General features: G+C 40.4%; 1 protein-coding gene across 15 annotated transcripts in view; it reads right to left on the bottom strand.

The window, feature by feature from the left end:
- Positions 1-10,492: 10,492 nt before the first annotated feature.
- The window catches only part of NAV3 (neuron navigator 3), a 554,479-nt gene continuing 544,792 nt past the window's right edge, over positions 10,493-20,179 (bottom strand). For 10 of the 15 annotated variants that reach the window (XM_087765091.1, XM_087765093.1, XM_087765085.1 and 7 more), the window contains 5 exons: positions 19,899-19,970; positions 19,268-19,464; positions 18,493-18,611; positions 15,457-15,660; positions 10,494-13,259 (listed from right to left, as the gene is read on the bottom strand). In XM_087765091.1, coding sequence (XP_087621217.1) covers positions 13,140-13,259; positions 15,457-15,660; positions 18,493-18,611; positions 19,268-19,464; positions 19,899-19,970 — 712 coding nt within the window. In that variant the 3' untranslated portion in view covers positions 10,494-13,139. Of the gene's footprint in view, positions 13,260-15,456; positions 15,661-18,492; positions 18,612-19,267; positions 19,465-19,898; positions 19,971-20,179 lie in introns of all 15 variants that reach the window. The other 5 variants (XM_087765082.1, XM_087765084.1, XM_087765083.1 and 2 more) reach the window with 2 other exon arrangements.

Genomic DNA, 20,179 nt, shown 5'->3' with positions numbered 1-20,179 from the left:
TCTTGGCCACCTGGGCACACACCTCAAAGTTCAACCTGTTTCAAGGTCATTAATAATCATAATAAACAGTGGTAGTCCTAGATGCTGCCCCTCCTAGATGCAGAGCACATGAGTCTATAAAGCTGTCAGGTTCTCATCTATTGCAGTCACTAAATTTAACTGTATACTCTTACCGTTGAACATTTCCGTTAGAGGTTCACTCATCTATCTCACACACCTTTAAATAATCAAAGAGTGTCAATAGCTCTGACCTTGGGGAGCAATTAGTATGTTTTGCAATAAAGCTGAAAATTTGGTAAAGAAAAAGAGAGCACCTGAGCTGCAGATGGTGGATTACAGCAAAGGGCAAATGCTTTTGTACAGAAGATGGGAAGGTTATCTGGGAGTTCTTACTGGACTGTAGTGAAGAGATATTGAAAAGCAGCATACACGGGAGCTGTTGCTGCTCCCACTTGTTCTCTTTGCAGTGGAATTTCAGTTGGCTGCAGCTAGCTGCAGTTTCATTATATTAAATTAAAGGCACTTTTACGGGGCCAGACTTGGTTCCTTGGTTTCTTTTCCGATCCTTCATTCCTAGAATCACAGAATAATTAAGGCTGGAATTGACTTCTGAAGGTTACATTGTCCAAACCCTTGCTCAAAGAAGGTCTAACTTAGCAGTTGGAGCGGGTTCGTCATGGTCATATCCTTTCAAGTTTTGAACATCTCCAAGGATGGAAATCCCATGGCATCTCTTGGCAAGCTCTTCCAGTGTTTCACCACCCTCATTTTGATCCCTACTTGGCTTCCTCATCCTATAATTTACCACTTTAGGTGGGAAAAGGACACATGAAAACATAATTTTGTTCCTTTGCTCAGTTTTTACTTCTAACGACAGAAAAGAATGTAAAATATCCTGACAATTGTGAACATCTCTGTAATAGCAAGTACTTCAGATTTCTCTAAACTATTCTCTCAAAAACCTTCCTCTACTACTAATAACCTCTGTTTCTCAGCTGCAGTGAGAGAACTAGACCCAGACAGGTTCCAGCTGTGCCACCTGGAAACAACAAAGCAGAGACTACTCATCTCTCCACACCATTAACCATTTGAAATCAGAAGGGTGGGGTGGAAAAGGCAGTAAAGAAACACTCCCTAGCTTTTAGATAAGGACTGCCGCTCCCACACACTACCGCTGCTTCTGTAGGCTCTCCTGTTCCTTCTGCCCTACAGATAATTGCTATCACAGTCCTGGCTATGGCCTTCTGAAATAATAGTTCTTCAGCTGTCCCATAAACATCATGGTGTCAAGTATAGCCCTTGACGTACCTGCTCTAGGCAGTGGTAAAATATATCAGTTTAGAAAACATATCGATGTTATATCCTCAAAAGTCACCTACCTTGGCCTTCCAAGGAGCTGTCTCTTTTAGAAATATTGGGAAGAAAGGAAGAAGTCCTTCTTTGAAGGAACACACTTTTTCAACTGCTTGGCATCCCAAGCACATGAATAAATAACTTAGACACTGTTCAAGTTTCTCCACGTTGAAGCAGATGTGGTTTATCTGCAGCTCCTTCCCCCCCCCCCCCCTTTTTTTATTTTATTTTTTCAAGATCACAGGTGTACATAAAATCCACAGGTTTCCTGCTGTGGCCTACACAAACCCTGTTCCTTTCCACCCTCTGTAAGCATTAGGCAGAAGAGGGCTGTGTAGCCAACCTTGGGATGTGCTAGCCTTCTTGGATGGATAAGAGGAAACAATGACAGCAACTTGTGTTAAATATCTAACCCTGGCTGATGCACTCCAGCAGCCCCAAGGGTTGCTCAGTATCTGGGCACTGCTCTTAGCTCAGAGCAACCTGCAGCCTACTCAAGACAGCAGAAATGGATGGAGGACTGGCTATGGGTCTGAGACAAGTAAGTTATCAACTTTGTGCAGGAAAACTTGTTTCGCTACCTAGGATTCCTACCAGGGCAGATAACTGAGTAGGAAAAAAGCACAGCATTATTTTCTGTTTAGTTTTTTTCTTTGTTTGTTTGGGGTTTGGGTTTTGTTTGGTGTTTTTTTTTTTGAGTAGCCATTACATTAATGATCAGAGACCCTTTTTTTTTTCCCCCTAACCAAGAAGAAGAAGTTAATGTTCTGGATTCATGTGCAACCATATGTGAACAACACATATATCTCGTCTTTTGTCACAGGTAATTATATCATTGCCACCAATACCATCTCATACTTGGATGTGATCAAAGCACCGATGAAAAGTGGCAGGATGAAGTGAAACACAAATTACAATCGGCAAAGAGAGTGGAGGGTAAGAGCAGGGTGATGGTTATTCTTGCTTTCGTCACCTGTCAGCTGGACTAAGGCCCTGTGATATATCTGAGCATGAAGTCCACAGCCCTAGAAAATCCCAGGTAACGTGGAGCACTACAGCCACCTTTGTCAGCAAGCCAGGTTGCTGCATATGTAGTAAACCTCCCTCTGAGCTCCATACAGGCTTTCCATAGCATTTAGAAGAAAGCTAAACACACTGATATAATCAAAATGTTCGCGAAGCTGTGTTCAAGCCATATTAAATAAAGCCACTCTGTACACCTGAGAGGAAGACAGTCCTCAACATCTCTGTGCATTTGGTGCACAGGACCTCTGTGAGCAGGGTGGATCCTGCCCATGGGAGCTCTGGTGGGAGCCTGGCACTGCGATGGAGCTCCTCACCTACTGCTGCCTGAGACCTACCTCTGACCTCTTCAGTCTCACAGCAGCACATGTATTTAAAGACAGACAAATGAAAATGTCTTCAGAAAACAAAACGTTCTTCTGCCCCTGCTCCTCCCCATGGGGGAAGGATTACAGTACAAACAGGACATAACAGATGTTCATCATTATACATAAGTGCTCAGGTGCTCTCAGTATAGCATCAGAAAAACATATAGATTAAAACATAAGATAGCCTTCTCTATTCCCTGCCTACTTATGCCATATTATTGCCCCTCTGCTCTTTTCTCCCTCACCTCCCCTGCATCTCCCATGCCAAACTGAAATCCTGCTCGCCACCCAGCACAAACATTGTCAGCCTGCTCTCACCTTTCTTCTTCAGCTCTCTGCTCCATCTACAGAGGGGACATTTGTAGGAAAGTTGGTAGCAGTGACATGCAACGGTGGTACCCTGCCACAGCATTGCTTAAAATGCCTTTGTTCAGTTGACTCAAAAGGAAACATTTGTTTTAGGTTACCTATGAAATGTTCAGGTAAGGTCTAGCTAACTCTAATATTTCTTTAGCTGCACCACTTCAACCATCACTTACATTGCATGAAACACTTGCAGGTCTGTATTTCTAAGCATAACACTCCACATGGCTGCAGGGAGGATTTTTCAGGGGGAAGGAGGAGTTGTTTGCCACCCAACTATTGCTTTGAACCTCGTGCCCCCCAAAGTAAATGGAAATTATTGCAGCCATCTCAGGAATGCTGCTGCTGCCATCTCCTGAGAAAAGCTAGGCTGAGCACGTTTAATGGAGTTACAGAAGCTGCTGCTGCTGCCAGAGCATCTGCCTAACCATGTCCTAATAAAATGGAGTCTTTTGGCTGGACTAGACTAGTCTGTAAATGAGTTATATCTAAGATTACTGTTATCAAACTAAAAATATAGGATCCAAAAATATATGTCTAGCAGTTGCCTGGAAATCTCATTTGCAGACATAACATTAGATCACAGTATATGAGGTGATTAATCTTCTCTGCTTCCCAAAGGCACACAGGAAATCCCTGCTCTACTGAGCCATGGAGGCCTCCAAGTCCAGCTAACTGGGAGAGCTGAAATTTGGAGTTCAGAGACACAAATGCTGTTGGGACTCTAAGCTGAAATGATTACCCTTGTCACATTTAACCCTAAGCACAGAGATTTTGAGAAAAAACTGTCACAAACTACCATAAATTTAAAGATTATAAGGAATAATTACAAAATCTACTCAAGTAGCCTTAAGCCACTATTGAAAACACAATTCAGGATCCTTAGTCACTTGGGTAACATCAACAGCCCCATGAAATCCACTTTTCTAAAATCCCCAAATCCAGTGATTTTATTTTTCTCTCCCTTTCTCCATATGCGAACGTATCATTGCATACATTCTCACAGACAACAAAATGTTTCGTATTTTCTAGGAGCAATTATGTGAGTCTAAAAGGCTTTCCCAGCATCTTCTTTTTCAGTTATTGAAAACAGTATCTTACATGATAACAGTTCAAAAAATGTTTTGAAGCCACGAATTATACACGTCCCCCTCCCAAATAAAGGATGATAAATAATAGGAATGTCAGTCAGTTCTAGGGCTTTCTTCATTAGCAGCATCTTGAGACACAGGTCTATGCATGAAGCTGTGCGATATTGTCATCTGCACCCTGCTGCCGTTAATGAGATTTCTTTCCCATTCATTCCTTAACAATAATGCTCGTCCTGACCTTTGTAAAGTACTTTGAGATGATGCTTCAAAAGCACTAAGCAAGTACTAAATAATATTATCTGATTATTGTAACTCCAGTGACAGCTATGGAAAAATGTTTTCTGTGTTTGCTCAGACTACTTAACAAATATCACTGTAGTATCACGACTATTTCTAATTTTCTTCCAAATTGCCAATGAGACTTTGGTTCACTTTCAAGGTGAGATGTTTCTGCTTGTACTTTCTGAAACTGAATCGAAATGCCACCATTTTTTTACAGTGAATATTCACCTTTCTTGGTCACAGAAGTAGCAGTGCAGATATCCTTCTTTTCCTCTGGCAAGCAATAAAGAAAGAGAATAAAACTCCTTTGAAAAGACTCAGTCTGAGAGCTGAAGAAGAGTTTTGGAGCCTCTGCTCCCCCTTTCCTATATCCTACCTGACTGTGTGTCTCCCACCTTACATCCCAGAGACTTCCCCTAGGCTACAAAATACAAGCTACTTAGTTTTGGCAGAGTACTAAAATACGGTGAAAGGTTGTTTTTTAACTCAGTATGTCTTGGTCAGCAGAGAGGGTGGTATAGAGAAACGGACAGGACCTAACCACTGAGGAGCCATGACCTTGCAAGTCAATCATTTTTTTCACTGCAAGCATATTGCCATGGGTAAGGTATGGGGCTTCTTCCCAGAGCCTGCTGTCCTTTCTTGCTGCTGCAATGGGTTTTGCTCAGGCAGCAACTGGGAGGGGATGTTGCTGGCTGGATTGCTAGCGCTGCACACTGCTCAGCTGCGACAGCATATGCTCAGCCTTCAGAGCCAGAAAGGGACACGATTGCTGCCCTTGCACGCTCTGAGCAGCAAACAGCCTTCTGGGGAGTGAGGAGATGGACAAGTGAAACATACCAGGGAGAGAAGGGGAGCCAAACCAAGTGTCAACAGGAACGGCAGTGAGAAGACAAACATGTACAAGAAAGGCAAAAGGGAAGAAGGGATGTGCTAAATGACAGAAGGGCAGAGAGGGGGGAGGGCAAAATGCAGAGGGAGAGAAAAGACCTGTGATGGTGTCAGGAGCTATTTTCTTATCTACAAAGGATCCAAGGAAAAAAAAAAGGCTAAAACGCAAGTGCCTGGAGTTCTCTAAGCACGTGCCTTCCCTGGTTTGGGAATGGCCGTTCCCAGAGCAAGCTGCAATGTCTGCCTCGGCAAAGCAAATCCAACCCCGCTCTGCAGCTAACATTGCCACTGCAGCCTAAACGACCTGCTAAGGAACCTACATTAACACCAAAAATCTGGCTTCATATAGAAATGACCTTTACAGGAAATTTCTCTCTGTGTGTGCCTCTGTGTGTTTGGAATAATTTCAGTAAAAGCTTATCATCTAAAAAATTCCACTAAAAAGAAATGCTCCATGCTTTCATTCCAGAAAGTATAAGTGGTTTTGCTCACATTGTCTGGAACAGATCAGAGCAACCATCTGCTTTGTCCCCTGCCATCTTCCTCAGTTCCTAACAGTTTTTAGACCATCTTCAGCTTTAGGAGGTGTTCCTCCGTGGGAGTTGAGGGTAGCATCAGTATGTCCTCAGCATCAGAGGGATGCCAGGAAACCCTACCCGCTCTGGCTGCAGCGGGAGCGTTCAGGGATGCCAGGGGAGCTAGAAGCTGAAGCCATGCAACAAGCCTTTTTGGCTCTGCAGCAAGAAGCTTCATGCTGTGGGTCCTGAACAAAACTTCACCAGAGCTGCGGACCTCCGTAATCTCTCTTCTGAAGCAGCTGCCTGGTCAGCTGGCAGGAAACAAGGCCAAAAACATCCTCTGCTCGTGGTACATCCAAAGTTTATTTACTCTGATATTCTTTGGTGCATCATTTTGGCTTCAAAGGACAGCCTTGTTAGTTGGAAACTTCCTGACCAGCTGTGGTTTGATATTCAGCAGGTCTGCTAGCAAAACTGAGGGGAGAGAATCAGCAGCAAGGGGCTGTTTTGTAAATGTGAATAGGCAAATGAACCAGAAACCCCTTTTTCTTTTTATCCTGCTCTCTCAGAGGAAGGACAAGAACAGTACTGAGCATTCTTGAGCAAGCATGGAGGTTTCTGTGGATATAGGTGTAATTTCTACTCACCATAGTATGTCCTTGATCATCAGGCAGAGAGTTTCAATATAGCATAGCCTTTAAAGCATGGATATTTGTTCTAAGGTTCATTTTGAGCTTCAGCCCTATATTTTGATTACTGCATAGTTCAGAAAACCCACAAATATCTTGACACCTGGTAAGATCATGTTATGATTGACTATAAAAGTTGCCCATCTGATTCTGATATACAGCAAGGGATGTTAACAGCTAAATGATACTGATATTTTTCTGGTATGACAGATTTCTTCCAGCATGCCCTGTAGCATATGCTATAGCTTATATATCTTCCTCTAGGTGGAGTAACCTCTCTGTTGTCCTGCAGCTACAAATAGGCACTTAGGTTTTATTGCTAGCAGCTGCTCCACTCCAGAAAAGGAGGAGGTCTCCCTCCATTCTGATTAGCAACATAGTCTGAAGGTTTTATTCAACTTCAGAGAGCATTACAACAGGCAATATGGCATCCTACTAAATGCTGTGTCTAAGCATGCAATTAAGTTATAATTCTTGAGTGTAATATTCTGCACAGTCGCTACAAACAATGTTCAGCTGAATCTTGTAGCAGTTAGTTGACCATCTTATCCTCTAAAGACAGTGGTTTATGGAACAATGAATGACAGGCACTGAAGGCTAAACGAGGAAAGCACTTCACGTGCTTAACACTATATTCAGGACAGAAATTGAAGAACATCGCTTACTTGGAACACATAGTAAGACTAAGCATGTTCTTTAATGTCAGAGACCCTTAAGGTAGAGATGAAATTTACTGTGTGTGGATGTAGTTTGTTATATAGAGTGGTAGTCTGAAACAAGGTATTAACCAACTCTCAAACAAGCAGTATAATTTTACACTTGGACAGACAATTTGTTTTTACAAGAAAACTATTTATGAAGTATTTGAGATACATTGGCACTAGAAAAGCAGTAATACAAAGACATTAAGTAATAATCAGACTAATCAAAGCAATTACTAATAAGACAATAACATTTTCTTACATAGCTTTTAGATTTATTTCCACTAGAAGAAAAATACTTTTTTCCTGTAATGTTAGTTCAGTTAGTTAAGATGTAAGATTTTGCCTCCAGCGTGATTTTCCCCAGCCACAATCAAGAGTCAGTATCACTAGTCCAACACAGTGCCATTAGCTTGACCTGGATAAGCAGGGACAGGGTACGCTAAAGATCATGACAGTTATATGAAGAGTGCAGTAATGATGGTGCTAAATCATTCATTCTGCCACCCAATTATTTCTGGTAGCTCAGGGACTGCTGTACAGAAACCACAGCTCTTTATTGTCTGTAGCCTACACGAGTGGAACAGCTAACCTGCATTAACAGTCGCGCTGAAGAGTCTTCTTTCAGTCTATGTATGTCTTTTCATTGCACTTGTAGAGTGCAGAACACGGGATTAGCTGGACGTATTTTAGGTGCACTGAATTACCAGTGCTAAAATAGAGTTCACTAGTCTAAAGGACTTAGTTCACTAAGTCCTTGGGGTTTGGTCACACAGCTAATATATATTTTGTTTGTTTCTTTGAGCCATCAATTTATGGATAAAATCATTATGCTGGTTATGTGTCACCATGTAAATGCTTTATTTGGTTATACAGCAGTTACCAGGTGTCTTTTCTTTCCGCTTTGGCATTTAATTGTCACGATGCATTTTAGTTTCCAAAATTATGTAATCTGATGTAATAAAAACTGCTTACAAAACAAAAAATACACTGACAAAGGCAAAACATTATTTCATTTATGAAATTTGTTGCTAAAAACAGGACTTTACTTCACTCAGTGTGCTCACTCATTGCTATTTATCAAGGCTTGTTTAAGGTTGCAATTGAATAAAGAACAATAAATGCAATTTAGTGTAAAAAGGCAAGGTCACATGGCCTGGGTCTTAGTTAATTTATCTTTCATGACAGATTCTATTTTCTGCTGCTGGTATTATTACTCGGCAATACATTTCTCCCATGATAGTGCATCTGTAGCTCTTGCATTGCCAAACTTAGTGGTAGCATTTAATTTGTGTGACATTATTCAGTTATCAAGAAAAAGTAGTGCATGCTGAGAAACACAGTGGTATTTAATGATAGCATAAAAAATGAGTTCTTGTAAGCAAGAGCAATGATGTCTCAAGTACTTTGCTAAAAACACTTTTCTTTCTGAGGCTGCACTATCCTGTTCCTGTTCTGGTTCCTGTCCTGGGGATTCACCAGACAGGTCTCCAGATGAAGGCTAACAGGTAGACATGCTGAGACAGTAGACACAGAACGAGTTTGACAATTAAATTTCATATCTTTTCCCTTTAGTAATGGCAAATGGATAATGTGCAAAGACTGCAGCACTGAATTATAGGAAAGCCACACTGAGATTGCTAAAGTCATCTAGTCTATTCCCCTTTCTGTGTAGATCAGCTCTACATATGTAATTTTCAGCAGAAACTAATCTAATCCATCCTTAGAGACCTGCAGTGATGGAGGAGCCACGTAACTAGTCATATGTTTCCTATAATATTATACACACATGGTTTTGTATGACATTCTGATATTCATACCCATGTTAAGTGGAATACAAATATACCCATGACATAAGTGACCCAACAATGTAGCTGTAAAACAGAAATCTTCATGGAGGGTCCTAGCAGGATTAAACATGGGTTTGTTCTTGAGAAAATACTTACTGCCTTTACCTACAAACCGAAAGATGAAGAAAGGTGACGGTGAGCAGTTTTCGGAAGTCAGGGAAGCCGGTGGAGTGGTAAATTAGACATAAGCTGATTGTAGAGAATGATCTGAATCATTTGGTGGGGTGGGCTGATTTGAATATACTGGTTTAATACAGATAAATTTGCAATCATACATCTAAGGAACAAAGAGCATAGTTTATACAGACAGGATTGGATGAAGTATTTCAAAATGATGCAACATGAAAAGAAGTCAGGGTCTTGGTAGATAATTAACTGAACATGAGCCTCCAGTAGGATGATGCAATTAGAGAGTGAATGTCAGCCCTGAAGCCTAAGCAGGGAAAATATGAAGTGGGAGTAGGAAGGTGATATTCGTTCGGTTTATAGCAAAAGTAAAATCATTACAGGAATACCATGTGCAGGTCTCATACCCACACTTCAGAAAGGACTCTGACAAATCAAAAAGTAGTCAGAAAGTCCTGCAAAAAATGTGTTGAGGTCTGAAAGGCATGCCTTATCATGAAATGCTAAGAATGAACAAGCTGCATGTCTTATCAAAAAGAAAAGAAAGGAAGACTATTACTTAAACGTAAAAGATGTTTTTGATTATGGTTGGCTTTTAGTATAGGAGCAAAAGGCATAGCAAAAGACAGTTTGTGGTATTTTTCTCTTGAAAAGAAAGAGATATGTAAGATTTAACTGCAAATAAAGCCCTCAAAGAACCAAACCCACCCGGTGGATAATTAGCCACATTGACAACAAAGTGCTGGATCTTCTACTCTGCACTGTTATGTCTAAAGGTCTTTCCAGGGATATGACAATTTCAGGAGAAATTACAGACCTGCTGCTGAGACTTATAGCTGAGGTTTTACAACTTGCAGGATCATAATGATCTCTCCCAGACTCAAAATTTGTGATTATCGGACTAACATAATTCTACTTTCTTTCTTTGAATTCTATTAAATCATATTGATGTATATCTGCTGAGGAAGTAGCCCTAAGTCCTTCAAGTTTGAAAATAAGGCATAATACTGCATAAGTTTTGTACAGGTTTACCTCCACGGAAATCAATATCCTTGTATTTGAAGATAATCTTGAGAATGGGGAGACTGTAAAGATGTTTCTGAATTGCACAACCTGTTCCCACCATGGAAAGAGCCATTCAAAAATCATACTAGAAACAGTATTTAATTTTGTTTCTACAGAGATTAGTTCTGTGGAATACAGAAAATTACATCCTTCAGTTTGTCGTTTTGTTTATATGTTTTTATGTTTGAAATAATATCTATCCGTTAAGTGGTCCTGACTGCAAAAACACCAGACTGTGTTTTCAATAAATAATTCCACTTTAATGGCAAAGTAATAATTTAGACAGATACAGTGCGCACACCTGCAAAAAAATATATGCAAGCTGGTTTACAAGCTAGAAGAACAATAAACCAATAGAAAATACATCATCCAGTTAAGTCCGATGACACCAAATACTTATTATTAGGGCTTTACAAAGACTACAAAACTTTTCAGATGATTTATTTCACTGTTTCTGTCTATTTACATGATATGTTACATCAAAAATGTACAAAATATAAAATGTGTACAGACAAATGTTTCACAAACAATTTCTGAGTTGTAAACTAGGTGGACTCACTGAGATGCATTGCAGGAAGTTTTGTATATGTTATATTGTGTGTTTGTGTGTTAAATATGGCAGGAAAAGATTTGCAGGTTTGCTCAGAGCACAGGTACAGCAAAGAGCAGCTTTCCTTTAGTTCTTTGAGTCAGTCAAGGTGTATGTGCTGATGTTTTGCAACAGAAAAGGATCCAGATTTGGGGGGCGTGATGTTGGTCTGACTGAATCCTACATGCATAAAATCAGTTAGAGTTTTACTAGGGCAATAGCACCGTGTAGGAACCTCTAGATTCAGTGATGCAGCTCAGTGCCATTTGGAAACTGCATTGATTTATCTTTGTTTTACAGTGAGTGACCGCAGGGTGGCCACAAAGAGTTAATAGCACCAAATACACATCCTGAAGGTAACATCCATGGAGGTGTACAGTACATGTCTACACAATGCCAAAGCCCTTAGATACCTTCTTGTTTATATGCACCGATTTTAACCAGATGCCTCTTGTGGTAAAAGAGCGATTCCGATTATTCTGAGCAGTTTGAATGCAATCTGGTTGTAGCCTGCCGTGACATATGCACGTAAAACATTTTCAGATTTTTTCCCCCCAAAATGTATTGGCTTCATATAGATATTGAAACATGCTCACTGTAGCATTGATAGCTCCTGCATAGTCATAACAACTGTAAGTACAGGACAAACACACCAGGTAATAACAGCTTTTAAGGTTTGCATTCTGTATTTGTTTGCAACATACAGGAAATCTCAGCGAGTGAAACATCTCTTAACACCAACAGAATAAAATACAATTTTTTTTGTTTGTTTGCTTTCAATTTGATTTGTGCAAGGTTTTTTTTTTTCCTTTTTTTTTTTTTCCAATATTTACAGTACCCACCCAGTAGACTGTGCAAAACCAACCCACTTTTACAGTATAAACTCTTCCTCTTCCACAGTGGACATCACTGCTTCAGTGTTCTTTTATGCTGAATTCTTCATGTACAACAATAGCAATCAAAACAACATGCTAAAACTAGAAAAAGGAAAAAAAAAAAAAAACAAACGTATATTTGTGCTCATGCTGCATCAAGTGCATCCAGCTCTGCTGGATAAGAATTCAAAACATCTATCCTCCAAAAACTCCATTCCATGGGACCAAATGGATTTGAGCCGATTTTCTCAGCATTTAGGTGGCAGTGGAAGTGGGTTTGGGTTCCTTGTGTATTTCTGAGGGTAGGCAGAGCAATCTATTCACAAGATAAAAATATTATATAGCAACTGTTCTTTCTCCTATCCATTTCTTTAAAAAATCATGATATACAGATATGAGGCTACTGTGTTAACTGATGTTTTCTCATTAGTAAATGAAGAAAAAAACAGTGTAAATTACCAATGGTTTAGGAATTAAACCAACTGTAAAACTGTTGTAGAAATCTGTTTTAAGGCAGTGAGACAGCACCATAAGAAATGTTCCTTCTTTCACTGAAAAGGCTCAAACAAATGAAGCCCTAAAAAGCCTTTAATCAGTGTTGGTTAATAATTGGTATAAAACTGTTGTTAAGGAGTGGGCAGGTGGTTAAAAAAGACCTTTGTGGTAAAAACAACTTTATAAAATCTGTGACCGTGTACTAAAAACTTGGTGGAGAGCATCACCGTGACCATGGCAGTTAGAATTAAATTGGCACTTATCCAGCATTTCACAGTAATGTTTTCTGGTGATTGCACAATACTGTTTGTGCTTTCTGAGTTACTATCATCATCTTTGACTCATTTTGGAATGGGCAGTAGCGTACAACGCAAACACCACTGCAATCCTGTGACCAGCACCATGTGGCACAACAGAGGTTAGAAGAGAATTAGAAGACCGCATTGTTCATGCAGCGCCTCAGGGTAAACTAAAGGAAAAAAACAAAAGAAGTTGCACTGTAAACTTGTACAGAGAGACAGAGACACAGAGAGAGAGAGAGACAGAGAGAAAGAGGAAAAAGGAAAAAAAATATTCCAGTTTGGCTAACGTGTGTGCAATCTGCTTAGATGCCCTTGGTCTAGGGCCCTTTCCAGTTGACAAATGGAGTCTCACTTGGCTCCACAGGTATTGAAATGCCTTGAAATTAAACTAATTCAAGCTTTCCACTTCAATTTTTCTTCCTGACTTTGCAGAGTTAGGTCTCCTGCCTACCTACAACACACCATTTTCACTCAGGGACCTTGGCTTGCTGCTTTAATACTGGCAGTGGTCTAGTGGAAACAGATTTTACCATAATCCTCCACCTAGGTTTGTCCCTTTCAGAGAGTTGATTCAAGGGATGAATCCAAAATGTCATCATGGTGGCTGGTGCTATCACTGTCACAGCTTTGTGCGCTCGAATAGTTGGCTGCCTCTTGAAGCCTCATTAGCATATTCATCTGAAAGAAGAAAGCAATGTTTACATAATCTCGTCTCATTTAATGCTGCAGTGACCGTGTTAAAATTTAATTAAGCTCCCTTTCTGTATGAGGTGTGCTGGTATCTAGCTGAGGAGATGATACAAAAGGATTTCAGAAAGGGCAGGGTGTCAGCGGCTCCTCCTGGCACCCTTTTCATTGCCTTCTGGTCTTTAAATAGAAGTTTAAAGGTCCAAAGAGCCAGAGGGATACAATGGAGCTGCCTGATAACTCTCTTTAATTCAGGGGTGAGACCGGCTGCAGCTGCAACACCGGCAGGGGAAGGAAGCCATATCACGGCTGGACATCTGGGCCCATATTTGGAGACAGTCAAGCTTCCAGATAATTTTTGGATGGTGTAGACACACTACATTGGAAAAGCAACTGAAAACATAATCACACTAACATACCCCCTCTGCAAGAGAGAGACGGGGAGGGAGTGGGAGAGGGGTGGACCGAGGCCAGCTGCTTCATAAAAGAGTCCCATCTGCTGTCGAGGGGCTGACCTCAGCAGGGGAGCAGCAACAGATCCTCCTACCCAGGAGAGGAGAGCCGCCACATAATTTGGGGATTATTAGAATCTGAAGCCCATCTGAAAAATCATCAAAATCAGCATTAAGTCCCAGAAAATTACTTGGATGCTTGATGCCTAACTCTGTGTAATGATCAGGATTTTATTTATAAAACATCCGCTTCTGCCAGCTTGCTCAGGGCTGCAAGCAATGTTGACATTGCTTTACTGTTTTTCAAGGAACAAATACACTGTCATTACAGAAAACAGGCAACGAAAAACCAGAGAGAAAGAGGTATTCTTGTGTGTTTGTGTGCTAAGCCCCGTTTTCCAGTTTGCTCAGGAACCCTTACATCTCTATGGTTTCAACCTGTACAGACTGTAAAGTTTTCTCTAGGCATTGAACAGTGTTTAATACTCTTTAAAGCTATCAGGTAGTTTTTGCTGCAGGTTTAATAGGTATCCGTGTTTGAGAATACAGGGTACATGCGGAGGGTGTGCAGGACAGCCTGCATGTGAAATGTCCTCTTTCCACAAGCACGATGTCTGTCTCCCCATGAGCTCCACTGGAGGCAGGGGCAAGCCCTTCGTTCACAAGTTTCAACATCTAATAATTAGTCAGATATAGATACTGATCACAGTGTGAGGGAGCAAGGGTGACAGGACACTGAACTTGAGCTGCCCAAGTATTTTCACCTTAGTGAAGGTGATGCATACGTGCTGGAAGCCTGGCCAATGCACTCACCGGCAGCCCAACTCACAGGGTCAAACAATCACCCCAAAGATTATGGACTGGGAGACAGGGGATCAAATGAGGTGATTTTCTACACTTCTTCAGGATGCAAGGTCTGATTTTGGATACCAAATACTTTAGTGAGGCTGAGGAGTCATTTTCTCAGCACTGATAAGAGTTAAATGCATTTTCCTCTGAGAAATTCCCTTTTCCAAGGGCTGCCTGTATTCCAGAAGTATGGTTCTCTAAAATGGTATTTTAAATTGTGATAAAGGCAGTCTACAGAGAAAGCACTAGAGAAGAATAGCAGTTCAATATATACAATTTAATAGCCCATTATCAGAGAAGGCAATGGTAAACCCAAATGTCTGGGATCACATTTAAATAAAACAATACATGGCATTGAGGGAAATCAATGTCTTATCTTTTAATGACACCACACTTGCATTCCTTTTACATTAAGATTGCTATGCAGTCATCAGTTATCTTGAAATGTTCTGAGGAATGGGGGGGTGGCTGTCTAATTTGCATTTCCACTAAATTCTCTGTGATAGACAAGTTAGATAATGTGTTTCTCAGTCCTTCATTTGTAGAATGTAGATGGACTGTCCAACCTGGAAAGGTGTTTTTAGAATAAACTGATTAATAAGTTGTTGAAGAGTGGTACCCAAATATTATAATGCTGAAGACCAGATACATTTCTGGACAGTTGGGAAATGCAAATAATTTAGGGGCATATTAACATTATGGTGATACCTGCCCTCCTGCTAGGTTTTCCTTTTATTTTCAACCTTTTTAATAAGTTATAGTAGGATTCATTTTAAAAGCCCATTTTGGAACAGGTACACAGTAGTTTTTTACTGTACAGTGTACAATTTAACATGTGACAGTAAAGTATATACTGAAAAACCTTTTCCTCAAAGTTTAAATCTTACCAAGGGATCCCCCTCTGTATCAGTCTGTGGAACGTGCTTTGAGGTTGTTCCTTCCTTTGCTGATGCATAACCTTCATAACCAACATCTTCTGGTCTTAACTGAAGTAACGATGGCCACTCATGCTGTAGAGATGCAGAGCTCCATGGATAGGTATCAGCTACCCACTTGGCGGGGTCCTCCCAGGGTGCCCTCTTACCGTACATCTATATTATGGATATAACACAGGTGAGTATCCGAGTTTTCGGTACAGTTGTAACAGCAGACAAAAGTCATCAAAAACGTCTAAACCATTTTAGCAAGTGGTTTGCTTTCAAATATTCTCAGCACTCAGACATGATAAGACACACAAAAGACTTCATCTCCATTAATGCTCCTTCAATACACAGAGCGGCTGCAAGTTGAAATGCACTCCATAACTGATGATACTTGTAGGCAACAGTGGGAGCCACAAGTTTTTGATACAATGTGAAATGAGACCTTTAGGTAATTTGCTTAAGGCATGTCAGTGAAATTAACTCAGACCTATCTAAAACATTCAAGTTAATTGGATTTTGTTTAAAGTGAATTAGGAGGTGCCAGTGCAGATTGTTCTCTTCTCCTAGCAAAACGGGATGCAGAAGCATACAGCTGTCCACACCTTAAGTTTGAGATTTTTCACAAGGATAAGAGAAGAAATTCACAAAGGATAGGTTTTCCCTTCCATGAAGCACAAAACCACTTACGAATCTGGAAGGAGGACAGAGGAAGGAAGAATGAGAATATGGTAAGTTTAGGAGGTCTGGTAGCTTCCTCACTAAAATGCACCCTTCCCCGCATTGCTGTTCACAAGCAACATGCTAACCGAGAACCCCTGGGTTGCTGCTTTACAGATTTCCTTTAGCTGTGACAATGACACATTGGGAAGGGGAGCCAGTCACCAGGCCTTTCTGTGATTTCTCCTAGCTCAAACAGCCTCACGCAATCCAAGGAGCAGCATAATATTGGCAGGGCATACACTCATGGAGCATTTAGATGGGCTTGCACTCCTAAAGGGAGTAAAACAGTGAAGGATTTTAGTGCTAAAGCCAGAGAGATGAGTTGTGCTTATCACTGCAACACCTGCTCCCAGGCACTTGCTGAATCCAGAGCTCCAGGTTAGGCAGCCAAGTTCTCTATATTATGCACACAGATCCTCAGACTCCTTCTGCCCTACACTGAGGCTAGGCTGCTATAACAGGCATATATTATATGCTGTTATATATATATATATATATATATATATATATATATATATATGCATATATTATATGCTGCTATAACAGGCATATATTATATGCCTAAATAAGCCAAGAGGAAATGTTTCTCAGGGAGGCAGCAGGCTAACTCCAGGCTGTCGGCAGCACTTCCCCTCATCTGAGATTAACAGCGATTAAATCTTTTCTGGAATCTGGAGCAAGGCTTGTAAATTCTGTGTCTGTCAAGTGAGTTTGCAAAGTACCAGGCTAGAAGGGCATTTTCTACCCGTCCCTGGTTCCAGGAACATCTAATTATATCATATAAAAGATTTCTGTTTATTAATAATAATGTTATTCTATGGAAGCCATCCAAAGTAGCTGAAAATCAGAACGACTCATGGAACAACGTATTTTCTTCTATATGCTGCCATCTTCTGCTCCAGAATTGAAGTTTTCATTTAAGTAGGTACCCTGTATACTTGGGAAAATACGAGCATGAAGAATATCACTGCATTTTTATAGCTGGTCTAAACAAGCGCTGTTAATCTCACCATGGCTGTTCTATCAGATGTTTGGCAGGTATTTGCACAAGGCATAAACACTCTGTAATTCCCAGAGAGATAAGCAGTTTTAGGAAAGCATGAGATATTCAACAGGCAAGATTCTAAACCTCCATCACATCTGTATGTCACTATGTCAATACAAGGTGATAAAGAAACCGCAGCTGCTTACACCATTCTTTGACTAGTCCATAACAATCCCCTCTGCACTGTGCAATAATTCCTTTCAGTGGCAAAAAAATGCCTTTCCACAAAGCGTCTTTTCAGAGGACATAGAATTGCAGTGCGTAAAAGAAAAAGGAAAAAGGAGAAAGCCAAATAAAGATTGGGAAAAAAAAAAAAAAAAGAAGAAAGGATTAACTTCAAGATTTAGGTTTGCTCCAAAGATGTGGAATGGTCTGAAATCTTAACCTATATGGGACAGCTTACAGTGCTATCTACAACAAATCTGTTTCTATCCCTCTTTCTATTAAAGTAGAAGAAATTTTAATAGTTCATTAACAATCAATGGAACTGCTGCTAACACCTAGCTCTGGAGAGGACAGGATAGGGGGAACCGTGAAGCACTCTGATCTGATGGCACTGTCACCCAAAATGAGAATTACAGTCAGGAGGAAACCTTAGTCCACACAGAGAAAGAAAAAAGGAGAAACAAAACTATGGGACATACAACCAGGGTTGCAAGATATAAGGGCAAAAAAGGACTGACCTTCATGTTCAGCACAGCCAAAAGGTAAATTATCTCAATCTGGTCAGATAAGGCCAGTCATTTTTTTTTTCTGAATGGTGAAAATACCCTTGTTCACAAGCTTTCCTTTGCAAGCCTGTGTGCCTACATGTGTACGTTGCTGGGAGAGGATTACACAGACAAAGCTATTTTCTTGCACCAGTGTAAGGGTTAATAACTCTTCCATGCAGGGGTAGGCTGAGACTGCCTTGACTCAGGGAGGCAATCTGAGCTGTATTTAGCATTGCTGTGAACTCTTTAAACAGTGGAAAAAGAAGAAACTTCCTCCAGTCACGGAAGAGAAACCCTCTTCATAAAATACAAGATATGCTAGTGCTGGAGCAGACAAAGCCAAATTATACATCAAGAGTAACAGCAAGTCAAAAGGACTTCAAGGCTCGTTTCTATAATCCCTCCAGAGATTCTCTTCTTGCAAATGCAACAGCATTCATACTTGGATGCATTGGTTAAAACTAGCTTGGAGAAAGCCTATGAAACTAATTAAAAAAAAATGCTGGTAAACAAATGACATACCTGAAGTCCTTCTCTCACAGCTTCCAGAAGATACGGCACCAAGGAATAGTTCCAGAGGTCTGTGAACCACACTCTGGAGCCATCAACATCCATAGGGCAAGGCAGGAAGAGGCGGGGACCTGAGAAGTCAAATTTTGTATCAAAGAAAGTAGAACTAGGGAACACACTAAAAATAATCTTCACAGAATTAAAAAGTAGTATTGGAGCAAACTCAAGTGAAGAGAATACTAATACAGGACTACAATAAGGGAGCTATCAGTCTCCTGTTATTAAAAATGAACTAGTGTCACTTTATTCAATTCTAAAGCCTGATGAACACTTACAAGTTTTATGGGCAAAGCTATGTAAAAGGATGACTTCTTTGCTAACATAGCTATTCCACTAAAAGACATGTATATCTCCCACCTGCTAGTTTGCTGAACTGACTGTCCAAGTGCTTTTATTGCTATAATTATACTGCAGTGTGAAAACAGGGGAAAAAAATAAGCTTAGGAAAGTTACTATTGAGGTAATTCTTTGTAAATTTAACTTTTTAAAATTATGATCATTTACTTGAAAGTCTTGAGCAACCAAGGCAGAAATACCAGGAAATACACCCTCTCATTAAACTCTCCATTTTCATTTCAGTCTTGCTGGCAACCAGATAAATTCCCCACGCTGATGTTGTACTTCCCATTGAGAGATGACAGCTCTTAAAAACATAATATACCCTTTACAAATCTCTAACATGCTCAGCCTGCATCCTTATTTCAAACCACTCCACCAATGGACTCACCAATGGTTACATCTGAAGAGCTGTGCGTTTCTAGGAAGCTGTTGAGATGATGCCATGTTTTGGGGATCCAGTCAATGATTTTGATGAGCTCATTATTGCGTATGTTCCTTTCTATTTCAGTCTCAATCAGTTTCCTTCTCAGATATCTGCCCAAGAAACCTTTAACAGGCTCTGTGTGATTAGCACACAGCACCCACCTGGGTAAAAAGGATAAATGTCAAGCAGCGATGAATAGCAAATACATCATTTCCTCTTAAACATATAGGTGAAGGTAATGTCATAAGCTTCTGCGTCTCATTTGTCAGCAAGTACAAAACTGCTCCAATAAACCACATTATTTCCCACTGCTACAACACAATCATTACAGGTTTCAGCAGAAATTCAAGACAATGCTGAAGACAAATGGAATGCAAGAATGCAATCGTCTTCAGCATCTTGCTAGAGGTGCCGGAAAATATCTTATTTCTTTCACTGTTCCCCAACACTGTTCAGAGACCCATCAATACAGGAGAGATGCAGAAGCTAAAACACTTTGCTGTGATGAGACACAAGATCAATGCTTGTTGAAGAACTGGGCTGCGAAGCAGCGAGCTGTGCAAACACAGCCACATTAAATACAGAGTGAATGTACCTGAAATTGTGATGCAGCTCCAGATTTGGTGAAGAAGAAACTCCCTGGTTCATGGTTCCAATAATATAGGGACTGAAAAGAGAAAAGTAGTAGTTTTTTTGAGGGAGAATCTATTCAAATATTCAGAGAAGATTCTTTCTTCTTATCTGTACTAGGCCAATTTTAAAAGAGTTGCTGGATGTATTGTAGTTTTAGATTTAAAATATTTCTGAGGCGCCCTTTTTTAATGTTTATTCTTGTACGATTTCCCTCTCTGCACATTTGTAGTTTACTAGTACTCA

Source organism: Nipponia nippon, unplaced genomic scaffold, assembly GCF_047370975.1.
Source record: "Nipponia nippon isolate SJK-2023a ecotype South Korea unplaced genomic scaffold, ASM4737097v1 scaffold_3, whole genome shotgun sequence".
Classification (NCBI taxonomy): domain Eukaryota; kingdom Metazoa; phylum Chordata; class Aves; order Pelecaniformes; family Threskiornithidae; genus Nipponia; species Nipponia nippon.
This window is presented reverse-complemented; position numbering and strand designations above follow the sequence as displayed.